Source organism: Tasmannia lanceolata, unplaced genomic scaffold (genome assembly GCF_043159265.1).
Source record: "Tasmannia lanceolata isolate RefF3 unplaced genomic scaffold, GAP_Taslan_0.1 ptg000016l, whole genome shotgun sequence".
Lineage (NCBI taxonomy): Eukaryota > Viridiplantae > Streptophyta > Magnoliopsida > Canellales > Winteraceae > Tasmannia > Tasmannia lanceolata.
In genome coordinates, this window is record NW_027518693.1 from 691,575 (window position 1) to 711,409 (window position 19,835).

At 35.4% G+C, this 19,835-nt stretch overlaps 1 protein-coding gene and 1 pseudogene across 2 annotated transcripts; one reads left to right on the plus strand and one right to left on the minus strand.

The window, feature by feature from the left end:
- Positions 1-1,560: 1,560 nt before the first annotated feature.
- On the minus strand, positions 1,561-9,406 carry LOC143848577 (ran-binding protein M homolog; annotated as a pseudogene). The gene is made up of 5 exons (XR_013235420.1): positions 8,899-9,406; positions 5,229-5,364; positions 4,850-4,936; positions 4,341-4,389; positions 1,561-2,159 (listed from the first exon to the last, which is right to left on the minus strand). The product of XR_013235420.1 is annotated as a ran-binding protein M homolog (transcript).
- Positions 9,407-9,781: 375 nt separating this feature from the next.
- Positions 9,782-18,854, plus strand: LOC143848579 (BTB/POZ domain-containing protein). The gene is made up of 2 exons (XM_077357543.1): positions 9,782-10,159; positions 18,182-18,854. Exons 1-2 carry the CDS (start codon positions 9,860-9,862, stop codon positions 18,629-18,631), a joined length of 750 nt encoding a protein of 249 aa, XP_077213658.1. The 5' UTR covers positions 9,782-9,859; the 3' UTR covers positions 18,632-18,854.
- The last annotated feature ends 981 nt before the right edge of the window (positions 18,855-19,835 follow it).

Here is a 19,835-nt window from a genome sequence, read left to right on the forward strand (position 1 = left end):
AAAAAATAAACACATACATTAAAGAAATAAGTATATATATAGTAGAAAAACACATTGTGCTTTTCACAAATAAGATTAACTTAAAATAATTTCATTTGCAACTAAGGACCAATTTTGGTGGTACCCAAAGAAGCCCTTGATCCTGTGGTCAGAGTGCAACGGTCTTCAATGCCAAATCACCAATCATACGTGCCACATGTACGGTGGGGATTCATGCTCCTTCAAATTAAATTTGATTGTGTGCCTTCTTCCCACTGATTGCACAACCACGTCAGCACATTGAAGTGCAAGAAAAGTTGGAAAACAACTTTTCTAGATTCCTATTTTCCATTGTTTGATAACACTTGGAACACTTGGAAAGGAAAAATTCTGTTACAAAAGTTGTTACTAACTAAAAAAGAGAAGGCCCATTTTACTGAAAAAGCCCACTTCTTTCTCAAATTCCTCTATTCATCTCCATTCTCATTGTATTTGATTTATTTGCAATCTTTTTTGTGTTTCTTCCACTTTTAAAGGTTCATTATATAAGGATATTAGGACGTGATGAAAGTATGCAGGCATCATCACTGTTCGTTCAGAATACTTCAATATAGCGATAGCAATACGCAACCGAAGGGAGTTGGGACCAGGCAAAGTGCCTTGTTTCTTAAACTAAGTTAATTTTATTTCAATTTTAGGAGTAAATGATGCTCTGCTAACAACGAAACTCATTATTTTTTACTATTACAGTTGCACGGCAGACACAGTTTGTAATGATGTCCCAAAATTGCAAATCTTTGCAATTAGAATTCTTAGTCAAACCTGTAGTACAACGGGATGTGAAAGAAACTAGAGTACTTTCAAACGCATTCACCCCGCAAAGAGGAATAGGTTAGAGCACTATAACCTGGAGTTTGTCCATTATAATTTGACCATTTGAGAAAGGTATAGTATTTTTAATTAATGTTAACACTTCTCAAAAATTAATCACACTAAGTTTAAAGTTAAACTCATTAGAAATTACTAAATTTTGTACCAGAGGCTTATGGAGGAAAACATTAACAACTAGCGACGCCATTTGTCTCGATAACCTTGATGTCTTGATAGGTTAGATAGCAGGTGATGATCATGCTATTTCCATCACAGAGGATTTGGGTCGGTAATAAATGGAAGAACCATTCAATCGATTGCAGGGTGCCATGATCTAGCCTAGGACAACCCGTAGGAGATGACTTTATGTTTGAGAGCTTAGATGCAAACTGTGAGAAATTTGAATATTTCACTCTTTATTTCAATTTGTAATATTTATAGTTAGCAATTATCATTTTGTATAATTATTTTTTCTTTCATTGATGCATTACAATAAATTTTATGTTTTAAGTAATAACATAGTTTTTTTTTTTGTTAAAGTTGGTTGTATTAATGGCTTCTTATAAACACTTTCCTCTTTTCTTTAACAATTTTCATATTTTTTGAATTTTTAAATTTTTAACTGTTTAAAGAAAAATCTCCTGTTGTAGCATCTTTTCTAAAACGAAACACCGGAACATACATAACACCAAAACGTTCCATCCACCAAAATGAAATAACGAACGAAATGGTATTGATAACTAGGATACAAGAGAGGCCCCATCTCACAATGTTGAGTTTATCAAATTACATCGGAGAAGATAGCATAAGATGATACTACATGTTGGTGGCCAATTTCACTTTTAAGAGAGATTTCACTCATGAGTCTAAAGTTACAGGAGAACCACATTTCAAGATTTCTAGAACAGAAATTTTTTTTGTTGTGAAAGAGCTTAACTGTCGGGGCTCTATTTAGAGTTAAAGTAAATCCACTATTCAGAACTAAAGTAAATCCAAAAGGAAACATTAGAAGAGGAGAGAAATACAAATTACCACCTTCCCTGCTTGTTGCTATGTAGAAAACTGCATAGATTGAATGCCTCGCCTTGATCCTCATTCAAGGCCCTTCTTTCCAACCAGCAAGCTGTTAGCTGCTGCAAAAGCCTATCGAGGTATGAACGCAAGCAACTCTCTTGATCTTTCAAGTGGGGGTTTGTTGATAAGACCACGATGTTTACTGCATCTGCTACAACCTCTCGGTGCGCCATGCCAAGGACATATCCGACGGGTGACTTCTGAGGCTCTTCATATGCCAGCAAGGCAATGCAGTCCTAGTGAAAAAAGTGGATTCCAGTGTTGGGCATTCCATTATGCAGGAGAGAAACGTATAGTATGCCATATTTCTCTAGGAATCAAACTGACATATATCCAAGGTTTTATATTTCGGTTGGGACCGAAACCGAAATCGCAAGAACTTGAAATTTCTGAAATATCCCAAATTTTGGCCGAAATTTCAGTAAAATGATTTTTTTGCACAAATTTACTATTTTTCCGAAATTTCGGCATAATAATGTAATGCCATTTTCCCCCCCGACTTTCGGCCGAAATTTCAGAAACTGAAATTTAAAACCTTGCATAGTTGCATATATCACAATGGAGCAACCTTACTGTTGTGGCAAGGCTTGCTGCAAAGCATTTGAAAACTAAACATAGGAATAAATTCTTAAAGAATAAACTAAACATAAGTAAAACAAAGAATAAATTCTTAAAAAAAAAAACTAAACATTTGAAAACAACATAGAAAGTGGCCCAAATAAATATTCATAATGCCATTTTTTTATAAAAAAAAAAGTAAATGAACAAAATAAAAATTGAAATAGAATAGAAATAACAAGTAAAATTAATAATAAATATTTATAAAAATAAAATATTGATGTTACCAACTTACCCTAAAACTTATGTTTTACACTTATGCTGCCCATTTATGTTACCCATTTACCCTAAAGATTAATTTACCAATATGGCAATAATCTTTGTAACCCACTCGGGACCTATTAGTATTTAATGACTTGTACAGTTACTTCGGTGCTTTATATATGCTATTGTTTGCTTTAGCATTTCTTTAGTTAAAAATAATTGATTTTACACCTTTTCCTTGAGATAATAACTAAAATATTTGACAGACAAGTGAAACAGACGACAAGCTAAAGTAAATACACAAAATAATCATTAAATATAAAAGTAAACAGAAATGCATGGCTGAAATATTGTGTATCTCTCTATTTCTAAGGTGATGAGAATCCGTATCATCTAATTTAGAATACATATCTGATACAACCATATATATACATATATGTGTGTTTGTGTGTGTGTGTGTGTGTGTGTGTGTGTGTGTATATATATATATTTATGATTGTTTTGTTGATACAGTTGATACAGCCGACATGCATTGTTGGAGCTTCGGCCGATATGCTAATTGATACTAATATTTCAAACTTGGATAGCTGTACCTTATTGGATGGTTCTAAGGCCATGAGAATCCATATCATCGGGTCTAGTTGGGTATAATGATTCAAATCAAGTTGAAGCTTCCACATTATTGGATGGTTTGTGATTTAATGGGAATTTAGATGGCAACAAGAATTTCTTGTGCTTGAGGGAAACTGTCAAAACGTGTGGCGAAGGCATCAAAGCAAACTCCAGGTCTATGGAGATTGGCAAACATAATTGAGAAGTTCATATCAAACTGGGAGGAAAAAGCAGTTGCAAGCAGTTGCAACCTTGCTAAAGGGGTGTCTTCGTCATCTTACCAGTCAGGGAAAGCCACTAATGTGAAGCTTACATTTCATTTCAGTAAAGTTGTAATTTATAATACATAAAGAAATAAATTATCTCCAAGAATCCTCTTATAAAGGATCAAAGCCAAATCATGGTATTAAATTTCGGCCGAAATTGGGACTGAAACCAAAATCCCCAAAACGCAGAAATTTCGGGTTTAATTTTAGAAAAATAATTTTTTTCCACAATTTTCTAATTTTCCGAAATTTCAATCTATATTTCAAATTCAAAATGTAATTCATTTTTTCCCGAATTTCTGCCGAAATTTCAGGAATTTGGCGGAAACCAAAATTTAAAACCTTGAGCCCAATAACCAAAAGGCACAAGTCCTTTAAGCTAAGAAACAGATCGAAATTACCCATGAACAACTGATTTTAACAATTCAACAAAAAAGGTGATCGAATAATATTTAATAATGAAAGTAAGTGAGGTATTTTTCTCGGAAATAAGTCCATAGTAACAAGAGTAGCTAGTGCAGCCAAGATGAAAACCATTTGTACCAAGTTCCATTACAAAACTATTCATTGTCATACAATTTGAAATTTGAATATATCAATCTAAATAGATTCTCAAGTACTGAATTTAGAGAATATAGTGTGCACAAAATCTTAAACAGCCCATAAGACAATGCTACATTTGAAAAGCTGCATGAAAAGAAGAAAGTTATAACATACCTCAACATAAAAAACAAATGGTTGCTGCTGCCCAAAGTTTACATTCACCCTGAAGAATTGACATCAACCACCCCACCTGCAAATATCAGATTCTCTAATACTTCGATTGTACAAAAAAACTAGGCCCCTTTAGCATTAAAATAGTGTGTGACAGTGTTTGGAAATTTAACACGTGCAAGGCAGCGCATGAAGAAAAGTACATCCTTTCTGGATTAAGGTATTGATTAATCTTTTCAACAACAAGCCGTGCGGATAAACATGTATGTCTGAAAAGTTCGCTTAATTCAACATGGTTTTTTTAACATGTTGAAAAGTTTCATTACAAATATTTAATAAAATGAATCTCACTTACCAATGAACAACGCTTACTGAATATTTAATAAAATGGATCTACATTTGAAAATCCAACTTACTGAATAAAATGAACTTTTCTTCCTAACTCTGATGAATAAATTTGAATACAGATGCTTAAAGAAAGATGATGATATACAGAGGAGAGGTGAGCATACTCCTCATTTTGGCTATGAACGGCGATGGTTGGAAACAAGGGGCCCTTGACATCCTTGTAGACTGTTCCAACTAGCTTTCCATTTTTTCTACACAGAACAAGCCGAGTGCAATTATCAATAAGGAACCTTTCAAAGCAATCAACAAATAGTAGGATGTATTATAGAAAAAGATCTGGAAAATCAATTATAAGAATCTAAGAACCAATTTGAATGGCTAAGTACTCATTCAACAGACATATCCGCAATAAACTAAGATGTGTTACAAAAAAAAAGATTTTGAAAATCAAATATAGAAACCTAAGAACCAATTTGAATGGTAAAGATTGAGTTTACTCAATCAACAAACATATCTGCAAACAAAAAGGGGAAAAAGTCATACGTGAAAAACAACTCTTGTGAAGCATAGTTAATACCACCACCAATTGTATCTCCAGAAGTAAACTTTGGGCCAAAGGTTTCTCCCTTTCTAAAGCAGCCCATCATCCCCATGATATCCATAGCTATTTGCTTCCCAACTGTAAAAAAAAAAGGATCATTACAGATCTAACAATATGATGACACCAAATAAATGATATATGGTGAGTTGGCCTAACATTAATGTCAGTCACTATGCCATGAATAAATTAGAAATCATAAGCCTATAATTGCAAAAATAAAACAAACAAAAAAAATAGTATAGGAGTGTATCTTACATTCACATACTATCAACCATTATTATCAGAAATAATTTTCAAACAGAGGCAAAAAATAATCATAGAGCAACTCAGGAATGGGCATTTTCCATTCATCCCTAGAATCTACTAAAGATGTTCAGCTCCCCAAAGGAGTTAGAAATCCAGATGCTGAAGAAGACAGTAGCCTAGTGTCTCCACCTTGGATTTGTCACCAATGGAGAAGAGTTGGTCATGAAAGGCTGAGATGAGCTTTGCTTTGAGGATCAAGCGGGGATCTATTTTTAGGACGGGATGAGAAGCTTGTGAAAACCTCCCAGCAGTCCAAAGGTCATCCATCTACATTCACGACAACTATAGTCAACTCAGGAAGATTGTGCTTTTTTTTTAAAGAGGTCATCTCTAGGGTTCCTAATTCCGGAGCCTCTGAACACATGACAAATGAGACGTCTATATTTTCCTTGTTTCATAAGTTTTTTTTTTTTTGGAATGGCTAGAAATTAAAAACCATGCTTGATGGTGCTTCTCAGTAGTTGACTTCCTCTCCACATGTCAAGCATTGTTGACTTGATCATCCGTCTTTGAGTAATTTGAATTGTTTAGTAGTCTACCACCTCGTTAGCTATTAGAGAACTATCCATAATTTGTCAGTCTTGAACAAACATAGATTGAATGATTTATTACTATAAATTATCTTAGGAAGCACCTTCGTTTGGTTATACATATAATTCTATACATTGATGTATTAGCACGAATTCCGATAACGAATTTGGTTCCATAGGGTTTTGCTATTATCTTTCCTAACACTACCTTCTCTTGCAGCTTGGGTCTTGGATTTGCAGACATTTGTGGTTCCTTAGGATGCTCTTCATTCAACGGGTGAGGAGTTGTCGGGTTAGGTTCATCATGTACTTGGTTCAGTCCGCTAATGTAGAAGTTTCTTGAAGATATATTCTCCATAACTTCTCATCCGTTTATTTTCTTCAAGCGGTATTCTCTGTAACCTTTACTGACTTCTAAGTTTTTGTATTCAAATCATATCTGCTTTCAATGTTCTGAGTACGTAACTTATTTGATTATAACTTATACCTCGGGCCTTCTGTCCTCCTAGAAGTTCCTAAATCACAATTTCTTAACATTTTAAACTAAAATTTCCAAATCATTTAGGGTTGGAGATAAACTTTTCTAGTCTCGTTTAGCATGTCAGATTGTATATGTGGTTACATGATTTGTAACTGAAATTGTCTCTGGGACGCTTTCCTGAAATCCTTTGGTAATTCCTTTTTTTTTTTGAAATGGTCCTTTGGTAATTCCTTTAGGTCATCTATTTGATATTGCTTCTCTCTCATCTATAAATAATGATAGAGAGTATGGGATCAAATCCATATCCAAGAAAATAAAAAAGAGCTCCCAGCGTAGAATCATGGAAGTGAATGGGTACTTCCTTCTTGATTTTACTTTTCTTTCTTAAATTTGTGGTTGTCATTTTTCGTTAAATATCTCCGTTTTGCAAGAGGGATTATTTGCTTTGAGCGAAGGTGCATTGTTGATATCTAATGAAATGTTATGGAGTCTGGATATTGAAATGATAGTTTTTGTTGCAGGTTCAAGCGGGTTACACTTACAGTTCTTTTCACAATTTTGTCCTCTTGGGCAGTAGGGAGGGGATTTTGCAGATAAGGAACTCTTTCTCTCATTTCTAGGGTTTAGAGAAAACAATTGATGCAACACCCCCCATCCTACCCCCCACCCACGCACCACCACCACCACCAATAGATTGGAGGGCTAGGGGCATCCTATGGAAATGATTTTTGGGGCACAATAGGGTCATCCTATGGAAATGATTTTTGGGGCACAACCTATTGACAGTGTGGCACATCAAATGGATGGTTGGGACGTCCTATGGTGTGGCCTGTACAGTACTTTTTGAATACTGAACAATCACCATATAAAAACTCGAAAGTAGGATGAGGAAAAGATACTCATGCAAGACCATTCCTCAAATATTTAAATTTCAGGTATCAATCTCTAGTTCCTAAGATAAAACCAACACGAATAACGAATCCTAATACAGCAAATTATAACAGCCAAACTACATTCCATAAAAGAACACAATAATGACCATTTATCCAACAAACCCCATGAAAAGAAAGTAGGATGAGGAAAATAAACTCATGCAAGACTATTCCCCAGATATTTAAATTTCAGCAATCAATCTCAAGTTCCTAAGATAAAAGAAGCACAGAGAATGAATCCCAACACAGCAGGTAATAAGAATTAAACTGCATTCTATAAAAGCACAATAATGACCATTTTTTTTTTGAAATAGCAATAATGACCATTAATACAATAAAACTCATAAAAATGAAAGAAGGATGAGGAATAAAAAAGAACATAATAATGGCTATTTGTACAACAAAACCCATAAAACAGAAAGTAAGCTGAGGAAAAGATACTCATGCAAGACTATTCCTTAAATATTTAAATTTCAGCCATCAATCTCAATTTTGTAAGATAAAGAAACACAGAGAATGAAACCTAACACAGCAAGTCATAACAATCAAACCACGTCCCATAAAAGAACACAATAATATCTATTAATTCAACAAAACCCCATGAAAAGAAACAACAAGATGAGTAAAATTAACAACCAAATTCCCTCACCCAGTTTGCATTCGTAAAATAAGAGAAACCCATAGAATGAATCCTAATACAACAAGCCATAATAATCAAACTAAATTCAATAAAAGAACACAATAATGTATATTCATGCAACAAAACCCATAAAAAGAAAGAGAGATGATGAAAATATATGCAAGACTATTCCTCAAATATTTAAGTATTTAAAAGATATTCCTCAAAACTATGTTCTATAAAAGAACTGTTCATTCAACAAAACCCATAAAAAAGAAAGAAAAAATGAGTAAAAGAAACAACCAAATTTCCGTAAAATAAAAGAAACGTATAGAATCAATCGTAACGCAGCAAGTCCTAACAATCAAACTACATTCAATAAAAGAACACATATCTATTCATTCAACAAAACCCATAAAAAGAAAGAAATGTGAGGAAAAGATATGCAAGACTATTCCTCGAATATTTGAAAATTTAAAAGATATTCCTCAAAACTATGTTCTATAAAAGAACACAATAATGTCAATTCATTCAACAAAACCCATAAAAAAGAAAGAAAAAATGAGTAAAAGAAACAACCAAATTTCCGTAAAATAAAAGAAACGCATACAATCGATCCTAACACAGCAAGTCCTAACAATCAAACTACATTCTATAAAAGAACACAGTAATGTTTATTCATTCAACAAAAACCCATAAAAAGAAACAAAAAATGAGTAAAAAAAACAACCAAATTTTCCTCACCCAGGATGTCTTCTCATGTTAAAATTCTCCTGAGTAAACCCAATTGAAATCTGACCCTTTAATCCAGCATTCTTTACAAATATCTCAAAATAATAGACAAACGTCCTCATCGGAGCAGGGCAATTCGCCTGTACGACTCCAACATCATGCCCATGGAGTTGATTGTCTCTGTAATGAACAGAGAGCTTATCAATGGATATCAAATGAAACCCTCCTGAACTGTTGATTGGATTCAGATGGGTTGGAATCTCTTCTTGATTATGCCCCATTTGTTATACCAAAATCAGAAACCCTAATCTTTAAAAACAGGGATTTCACTTCAATTCAATTCAAAATCAAGCCGATTTCTCTGCAAAAGCTCTCCGAGATCGAATTTCAATCCAAGAAAGAAAATTCCGTGTTGGATGAATTAAGTATTCGTTCCCTCTAATGTTTCAAATAGAGAGAGAGAGAGAGAGAGAGGGAGGGAGATTGCTTGTGCTTATGAAGCTATGAGTTATGAGTCTTATGACCAGGATGGAGCTAAAAGGACCTGTATGGATTCCAAGAAAAACATTTCCGACGGAAAATCTTTTCTTTCCATGATCTGGAGGGAAATGATATAATTATGATGGGATTTGCTAGGGACCATTGGGGAAGGCATTTTGCGGATGGTCTGCTGCATGAGAGAGCAGCCACATCAAGGATAAAGACAAAATCTGTTGAAAAGTGAGCACCTCTGGCTGCTCACTGTTGAAGGTTATCTTTTCCATCTGTCAAAAAAAAAAAAAGTAGAAAACGGGACCCAAAACTGCCTTTTACCATTAATCGGGAAAGTGACTTCCTGCCTAGTAATTATCCCGTTAAATAGATACTGGTTTGAAAAAACGACAAAAGAGGAGGGTGCAATATTAAAACATAATGGCTCTAAAATTTTAGGGTATAGTAAGGAAGAAGAAGAAAGGAGGTGAGAGAGAACGATATGCAGAGGGCGGAAGGAGGAAGAAGGCCAGGAAAGGCCCGATACGCTGTTGGAATGCGGTGCATATCGTGCCGTGATGAGTACGAGCCGGTAGATGCCGGCACGTGCAAGGAGTGCTACGAAGAAGCAAGCGAAACAGAGGAAGAACTCAAACGAGAGATCGAAGACCTAAAATCGAAGGTCACTTTTCTCAAGCTCTCCTCTCCCTCTGATAATTATTCCTCTTTCTTCACAGATATCGTTCTCGAAGCCACCGATGAAGAAGCCACACGTGCTATCCATGCCCACAAGGCTGTTCTAGTAAGTTTTTTTTTTTTTTACCTTCTCTTAATTCTATTTAGAGTAGGCTGTGTTAGTAAGTTTTTTTTTCGTATGATTGTGTAATTAAGGTTGTTGAAAAGACGAGAAATACCCTTCTTGAGTGTGGATCGAACACGATGTGCAGCGATAATGTAAATAAACATAGGATTTATGTTGTTAGGCAATGCCTACATCTAGGGTTTCGGTCTAGGGTTACAAACTCTATTCTTATTGGCCAAGAAACACAAAGAAAAACTCCAAAACCGTAATCCTAATATGTGGCTAATATATTAATCCCACCACATGGAGAAATTTACCGAAATACTCTTAAGAGGGAATCCGAAAATAGTCCGTCAGGGTCCTGTATAATGCCAGAATACAAGACATCTGCACAAGAAAGATGTTTGATGTTTGATCTCTATGAATTTATTTTTTATTCTTTGTGGTCCTCTTTTCCTGTTCCTATGATAGCTTCTGTGCGGAAAAACCCCTAGGGCAAAAATCTGATCAAAGAAAACAATCAAGGGCAAATTAAAAGCAAACACAAAAATCACAAGAGAGCAACACCCAAATTTACATGGTTCGGCACAATGGTCTACATACTTTCACGGGTGAGATCACTTTCTTCCACTATTTGAGAAAAGATAATAAGATTACAAAGAGATTAGCACAATTCCTTACACCTGCAACCTTTCTTTTTCTCTTCCATGGATATCCTTAGCTCTCAAATCACTTTCGAAGGAAAACCCTTTTTCCAACAAAAGGAAACCACAAGAGAGAAAAACAATCTCACATTGTTCTTCTATACAAGAGGAAAACCCGAACGAACACTCTGTTTTTCAATAGATGAAGAGATGCTAAGATGGAGAAACACAAGAAGGAATCTTGGAAAATGGGAAAAACTAGCACTATTGAAAACGAGGTTAGTTTTGGGTGTGAAAGGTGGGTTCGGTTGACTTCGTGAGATGTTGAATGATCAAAGTATATGGTTGATGAATGTAATCAAGGTCGTGGGTGCCCTTACACCTACTTGCATGGGTGTGTGAGTACATGTGTATGAATGCAATGTGATGCCTTGAATGGTTTTCTCTTTCATGGCTAGAAGCAAATTCGAAATGTGAAGAACACAATATACTAAAATCTATAATCAAGCAACAAGTTTCTATGTTCTCAAATTTTAGGACTGAATTTTGCCAACAGTTAGGTTTTCAATGAAAACTAAAATTTCTATTCACTAAAGTTTGAAAGGCATAACTTAACACGTGAACACCTAGTTCATATTTTCCTATTTTGGATATTATGAGACTATCCTAAATAAATGAGGGAGAGGTGATATTACTGTTTACAATGATGGCGTTGGTGACGAAGAAGTGGGTGGAGGTATAATCACTCCTAGAATCAAGCATAAAGACCATTTATTGAGGAGCAAAATCTTATGAATTAGTTGTAAATTTGGTGGCATGACTTGTATTATTTTACTTGAAGCTGAGAAAACATGATGTCTGGAGAAATTGCATATAAGCTCAAGTTAACGAATGAAAGTGCCCACGCCATACACACACAAGATTTACTGGTTCAAGAATGCCAATGAGGTTAGAATCATATTTTCTTGTTTCATTCTCCATTGGTAGGGCATTCAAGGACTCTATTTGGCTTCATGCAGTGCCTAATGGATTCTTGCTATCTATTGATTGGATGCTTGTGGCATTATGATTGCAAAATTCATTCTTCTCACCACCTCCCATAAGAGACCTTACAAAGGAATTAACCGAGAAGATCCCATTAGACTACGCATGCCAGACTTTGCGACCGTAGTCAACTAGAGAAGAATCGACCTGAAGCCCAAGGAGTCTACGCAAACTATTGGACTCCTAATATTTTAAATTCTCATGAAATAACATCTCCAAACAACCTTTCCCCCATCCTGTCAAAACATTCGCAGCATAAAGGATGACCACATAACCACAAATCTACTCAAAATCTTGTCGCATTCCCCTTCTCATCCTAAACCTAACCCCGTATTAAGAACTCACTGCTAACTTGAGTGTGATAGGTTTTGGAGAAGAACAAATAGGAAGAACGGAAAAGAAGTTGTAGGAGAGAAAGGGAAAAAACATGATGTCAATCTCACTATCTTCCTTCATATATTTAGTCACTTATGTTTTTCGACATAATACCCAAACTACCCTTCTAAGTATAACTTCCTTAACAGCCCCATCAAGCTGGAACATAAACATCCTCAATGCCCAACTTGGAACAAATAAAATCTAATCTATTAAAACTTTTAGCCTTAGTAAAAATATTTCCCAACTGATTTTGGGAACAAACTAAGGGAGTTATTACTTGTTCATCACTTTATCTTGCAAAGAATTCTAGTCAATTTCAATGTGCTTGGTCCTTATATGAAAAACTAGATTATTTGCAATATGTGTAGCTGCTTGATTGTCATAGTATAGCTTCACGAGAGACTTAACCATAAAACCTAACTCTTTAATCAAGGAATATTGCAAAACCAACTCACAAGCAATATGTTCCATAGCTCCATACTCAAGTTTTGCACCTGACCATGCCATTATATGCTTCTTAATTTTCCACGTAACAAGATTTCCTCCAACAAATGTCTGATATCTAATAACCTATAGTAGATCTCCTGTCTGAAGGTGAACCTACTTAGTCAACATTCGTGTATCCTTCCACTTCTAGATCACCATTTGACATGTACAAAATTCCTTGGCGAAGATTTTGTTCTAGATGTCTCAAAATATGAATAACCACATTCCAATGTGGTATTCGAGGAGATGTTATAAATTGACTAGCTACATGCAACAAGGCTAATATCTAGTCATGTAATAGTCAAGTTAATTAACTTACCCACCAATCTACAATATCTTCTTGGATCTTCATATAACTCTCCAATTTCAGTCACCAATTTTCCACTTATGTGCATAAGTGTAACAACTAGTTTTGAGCTACGCTACTCTCTTTCCTTCAGTAAATCTGTGATAAATTAATGCCCTGTTTTTATCTTGCTACTTCAATGCCCAAGAAGTAATCTAGAGGTCCTAAATCTTTTCTTTTAGAATGTTAACACAAATGTTGCTTCAAATTCTGAATTCCCACGGTTTCATGTCCTCTTAATACAATGCCATCAACATATACCACTAACACAATACTTTCGGGATCACTCTTTCAACAAAAAGCAGAGCGATCAACTTCACTTCTTTTCATCCCATACGCACCTATAACTTTACTGAACTTTACTTGTTATTATATTTAAATATAATTATGTAACACATTGAATTGGTAAACCACTCATACACTTATGATTTTGATTTCAGTATGCATTTTCGTTTCGGTATGCATTTCAGTGGAGATGAAAATGAAAACATTTTTACTATTTTGTTTTTACTTTTCCAAAAAAAAAAAAAAACGAAAACATTTGGTGTCAGTGTTGATGGAAATTTAAAAGCATGGTTACCAGTCCACTGCAAGAGTGCACAATGACCCACAGAAAGTAGCAACACAGCAATAATGTACCACACTCCACAATAGTTCACTCAAAGAGCGCACAACAATCCACAAGAACACTGCACAACAGTCCACACGAAGGTTGTACTGTAAGCCAGATAAAGGCTCCACAACCACCTACACAAAAATTTGCACAGTAGTCCAAGGCTCCATCGTCTACACTTCACTCAGCCACATGAACAAAGACCTGGGAAACAACTCTTACAACATTTGCAACAAATACAACCAATTACGACAACATTCACCCACATGGAGGGCACAGCATACAAATCATCATACAACACTGCAAAAAATTGCCCACACTCAGGGTCAACAACTCACTAACAGAATAACGACAAAACCTTCTATTGAAATCATATCTGTGATGTTGAAAGGGAAAATTTGTGATAGCACAAATGTTTTGTGATCATAAAATGCCTTGCGAACGCCAAAACCTTCTATTGAAATCATATTTGTGATCGCAAAAGTGAAAATTTGCGATTGCACAAATGTTTTGCAATCATAAAATGCCTTGCTATCGCAAAACGCTGCCAGAAGCAACATCTTCCTATAGCCCTATCACATGACATGAACACCCCTTCTATGCGTATATGATTGATTAAACACTCACATGATACTTCCAAACTCACACAACATCATTATAGCCATGCAAGAGGGGACAAACGTCTCACACACGTTCAATAGTCTACTCAGCAGTCCACTGAAAAGAACACATGAATCCACACAAGAACAGTCCGCACTTCGAGAATAGCTTCATGAAAGATTGAGGACATACCTTTTCTGATTACGTTCCTCTAATTCTTGAACAGGGTCTAGAATGGTGCCTCTGATATCATGTTGAACTACATGTGAAGTACATGGTGGATCAACCACACTCCAAGGCCATATGGAGAAAGTAGGTGGGACAAGCCTAGGGTTCACAGATTAAAACTTTGGGAGCATATTAATGTTTGTAGTTCAATTTGATAGCAACATGTATTCCCAAAAACTAAATCACAACACATAATAGTCAATAAACAACCAAGATTTTCAATAAAGATTCATGACCTGTTAAAATTCCATCATCAAATAACCAATCAGGTAAGTGAGTTCCAAACAATAGATCCTAAGTCAAGGAAATTAGCTCACTAATCAATAATAATCAATTCTTTAAACATGTATGTTAAACAAATCAAATCTATGGACGAAACAAACTACTAACTATGTGTAACGACCCGATTTCCAGAACCAAGCCGTTACACCTATTTGACAAATTCACCTGATGTTCTTTATGAGCAGCGGAAGTATTCTCAATAATGAAATCCATTTAAAATTTTAAACTCACTCTGCTCCAAATTAAGGACCTAGCATCCCAAATAAAATTTATTACAGTCCGAAATTAAATACTTAAACTGAGTCTAAATACGACAGGTGACCCATCTGTCACTCCACCCTCTCTATTTATTTCCCATTCCCGCTTTATTTATAAGTCTTCGTTTGCGAAGGCTCCCTCTTCTACTAATCCTGTGGAGGGAAATGTAGCAACGTAAGAGCAAGGAAAAAGGCTTACGACATAAAAGAAACAGTACAATAACCATAAAAATTTTCAATGATCAATATTAGAATCCATTTTAAACTATACAGTTTTTCTTCTCAAATTTTCTTAAATATAAGTGGAAATAAATCAACTTTGAAAATAAATCAAGCAATATGTACTCTCATCCTCACTGTGATTCCCAATATGTTCTCTCCCCAATAGTCATACGGTCATTATGGCCATTATGGCAATTCCCAATTACCCTGACTCTGGCCGTCAACTATTGACCATCAAGGAACCTCCGTCCCCTAATGAGACGTGCTCCTTTCTAGAATTTTCTTTGGGTCACCTTCCACCCGAGGATTTTCTTTGGGTCACCTTCCACCCGAAAATCTCCCCAATAGTCATACGGTCATTATGGCCATTATGGCAATTCTCAATTACCCTGACTCTGGCCGTCAACTATTCTCTCACCCTTCATTTCAACCTAGAATGGCATGCAGAGTTTATGCTAATTTTGCTTTCTGAATGAATATGAAACTTTGCTTTCTGAAATGAAATTCTAAAGAAATATGGTTCTGAATGAATATGAAACTTTGCTTTCTGAAATGAAATTCTGAAATGAAATTCTAAAGAAATATGGTATTGAAGATACTTTTACCTTCTAACACAGTCACATATCAAATAATCATAGGAATTACACTGAATTACCGTTATGAAGCGAGTCCATATTCACTTGCCTGAATGTACGTGGAAAGGAGTGAGATAGTGCAGATGAGAATTTCACGAAAGCAACGTGAGAAGTATCCTTTTCAAATTCTGATGTTCCCTGTGTTCAGTGTTCTTTCTATCAAATTCCTTTCTGTCTATGTCCAAAATAATATTCCCTGTGTTCTTTCTATCCAATTTAAGATCATGAGGGCCCAGTATGCACTATTCATGTAGGCCCCGCATGTTACTATTCATGTGGCCCCGCATGTTACTATTCATGTGGGCCCTGTATGTTACTATTCATGTGGACCCGCATGTTACTATTCATGTGGGCCCTGTATGTTACTATTCATGTGGGCCCCGCATGTACTATTCATGTGGACCCCACATGCCACACTATTCATATAGACCCCCACATGTTACTATGCATGTAGACCCCACATGTTACTATTTCAAATAAGATGATAAAGTTTACTTTACGGTTACTATGCTAGCATTTCACCGTATAAGTAATATAGGTGGTAGAACCAACCATTGCTTTATCTTAATTAGGTGGTAGAACCAACCATATCTATATGAAAGACTTAAGGTGATAAAACTTGCATAATCTATAGCGAGTTATCGCCTCTTATGCATGCTTTATCCTATCCTAAATAAATAATTTATCCTAAATAAATAAGATTGGTATTTCCAATCATAAATGACTTACCTTTGTAGTGGACTTCCTTCTCCTTTTTTTTTGAAATGGAAGACTTCCTTCTCTTTCTCTCTCTTTCTCTCTCTTTCTTCTCCTTCCTCACTTTCTATTTTTCTTCTTCTCTCTTCCTCTATTTATAGGCATTTCTTTTGCATAGTAAATACTGTTTTTCGTCAACTACGTAACAGTATAATTAATATTAAATTTTCGAGAATAGTTCGTCAACTAAGTAACAGTATAATTAATATTTAAATTTTCGAGAATAGTAACGGAATAGTATTAGGACCGTAGTAGGTGTAATAGTAGTCGGTGTGCGTGACTAGTAATAGTAGGCGGTGTGCTGACTAGTGATGGGTCCCGCTGTTGGTGGGACCCGCTTATGTGGGACCTACTGATGTGGGACCCGCTTGTGTGGGACCTACTGGTGTGGGACCCGCTTGTGTGGGACCTACTGGTGGTGGGACCCGCTGATGAATAGTATTCGGTGGGTCCTACTGTGAATAGTAATTTTGAATAGTTATCTCAATAGTGAACTTGCATAGTAAAGTAATCTTGCATAGTGACTATTGTGAATAGTAGACATCGATCCAAGATGGATTGATAATCTAGGCCATTGGTTGGAACAGTAAGGATTAAAAATTATCATGAGGGAGATTAAAATGGTGGTCTTTACACTATGGCCCAAAAGAAGTTTAGAAGGGGTACCAGGATCAGGGTGAGGGTTATGTATATAGTGTAAGTTTAAGGAGGTAACAAGGGGATCGATTGGTCAAGGCAAACAAGGGGCTGTAAAGTAATTGAAGAGGCTCAAAGAGTAAAATACAATAAGCTGTAATTGAATAAGAAAGTAGGGGAAACCCATACCTGGGTAGTGCGTAGGGCCTTAGACGTGGTTGTCCAGACGTAGGTAACCTAAGAGAAGAAAGAGAAATAGCTAGAGAAGAATAAAATGACTGATCTCAGCCAAAACAAGGAGAGATGAAGGAAAGATGGATCAAGATCATGAAGTGAAAGGAAGATCGAGATCAAGAAAAGAAAGGAGATCAAAGGATCAAGAAAAGGGGGGATGAAGATCGGAGGGAGCGCGGGGGGGAAGATAAGGGGAAAATGAGAATGATTTATAAATCTGGCCGGGAAGAGTGGATTGGAAAGAGGAGAAAATAAATGTAGAAAGTAAGAAAAAAGTGAGTGAATGAATGAAGGATGTAAGAATGGAGAGAATGGATGAAGTAGTATTCAAAGAATATAGTTAATTGTCTTTGAGAATTGGTTTTCATATCCTGATTTATTGTCAACTGTAATTCTCATACAAGAATTGGCCCCCATATACAAAGAATGTAGTTAATTGTGGTAGAGAATTGGCTTTCATGTCCTGATTTATTGTATTGTCAACTGTAAGTCTCATGCGAGATGGGTTTTTTTTTTTTTTTTTTTTTTAAATGGAAGTCTCGCGAGAATTGGTTCTTGTAGTCAAAGAATGTAGTTGTGGTAGAGAATTGGTTTTCATATCCTGATTTATTGTAATGTCAACTGTAATTCTCATACGAGAAGTGGTTCTCTTATTCATCAGGTTAGCAAATCTCCAGTGTTTAAAGCGATGCTTGAGAATGAGATGGAAGAGAGCAGGAGTGGCACCATTAAAATTAGTGATGTATCCTATGATGTTCTTCGCTCATTTGTCCATTACTTGTACACTGCCGAAGTCCTCCTCGATGAGCTATTGGCCTATGAACTCTTGGTCTTAGCGGAGAAGTATGAAGTGAAGCATCTCAAGGCCATTTGCGAGAAGTTTATAACGTCAAAAGTAAACAATGACAATGCAGTGATGAGTTTCGCCTTTGCTCATCGGCACAATGCCAAGCAACTTTTAGAGGCAGCTCTGTCATTTATAACTGACAATATGAACACACTAACGGAGCGAGAAGAATATAAGGAGCTCGTGGACAAGGACCCACGTCTTGTGGTTGAAATCTATGAAGCATGTCTTGCCAAGCAGATCAACACTGCGGCAAAGGAATAGTTTGTGGTTTGGTGCAGTCATGGGCAATGCAGCTGTAGGTGCTACTCTCTTTTGCATTGAAGAAAGCAATCAGGTGAATTTTTTTTATTGTACTAATCACAAATATTTGTCTCGAGAATTTCTCGGGAAGGGTGTATATTGGGATTTTTTTTTATTTTTCGGGTTTATGTCAGGAGAAATGAACTACGTAAATAAAATATTTAAAATATATATAAATATAAAATCTGCGAATTAAATTAGAACAACATATCAAGTCATGAATTTAGCGGGATATTTTTGTGATTAAAAATAAAATATGAAGATATATCGGCGAGTTTTCATTATCTCGGCAAAATTTCAGGATTTTGTCAGTTGATCAAAAAATCACAAATTGTCGTGATATTTTTTTAAATATCAGAGATATTTCTGACTGCTTTTCATTGCACTGATAATGTCGGGAAGGGTCTACTCTCAAGATATTTTAATTTTTTGTTATTTTTCGTGTTCATATCAGGAAAAATAAACTTGGAAACTAAAATGTTTAAAATACATACTAATATAAAATGTAAGAACAAAATTAGAAGAACAAATAAAATTTGTGAATTTATTGGAGTATCTTTGTGATAAAAATAAAATATGAAGATATCTCGATGATTTTTCAGAATTTTGGCAAATTTTCAGGATTTTGTCAATTGATCAAAAAATCGTAAAATGTCGCAATATTTTATAAAATATCATAGATATTTGTGACTATGCTTTTCATTACACTGATAATATCTTCACCAGTCATGTGAATCATGTCTTTTACAATGAGCTGCTGCTTGTAAGTCGACAACTTTTTCACGGATACAATTCTCATCTGATGTGTTTAAAAGTTTTAAATCTGCAACCGTTGTTCTGAGAATTTCAAGCAATGTGTAATTTATTTGTTGAGGTCTTGCCAAACCCCAGCTTATTGACTAAGATTTGTAAGAAGCGAACCCAAACTAGTTTGGGACAAAGGCTTTGTTGAGTTGAGTTGAGTTGAGATTTGTAAGAAGCGATGACATGTTCTTCCTATGATAGTAGTCTCCTCTTATTTTCCAAAATTTTCCAGTAAAAGCTATTGTTAAATTACAATTATTTAAATTTAAATTTAATGCATAATTATTTTAAAATGTAAATGAACATGAATAATCCATCTGAACTCTTAGTCCTGGAGTATTATTTGCCTTAAATTATTAGA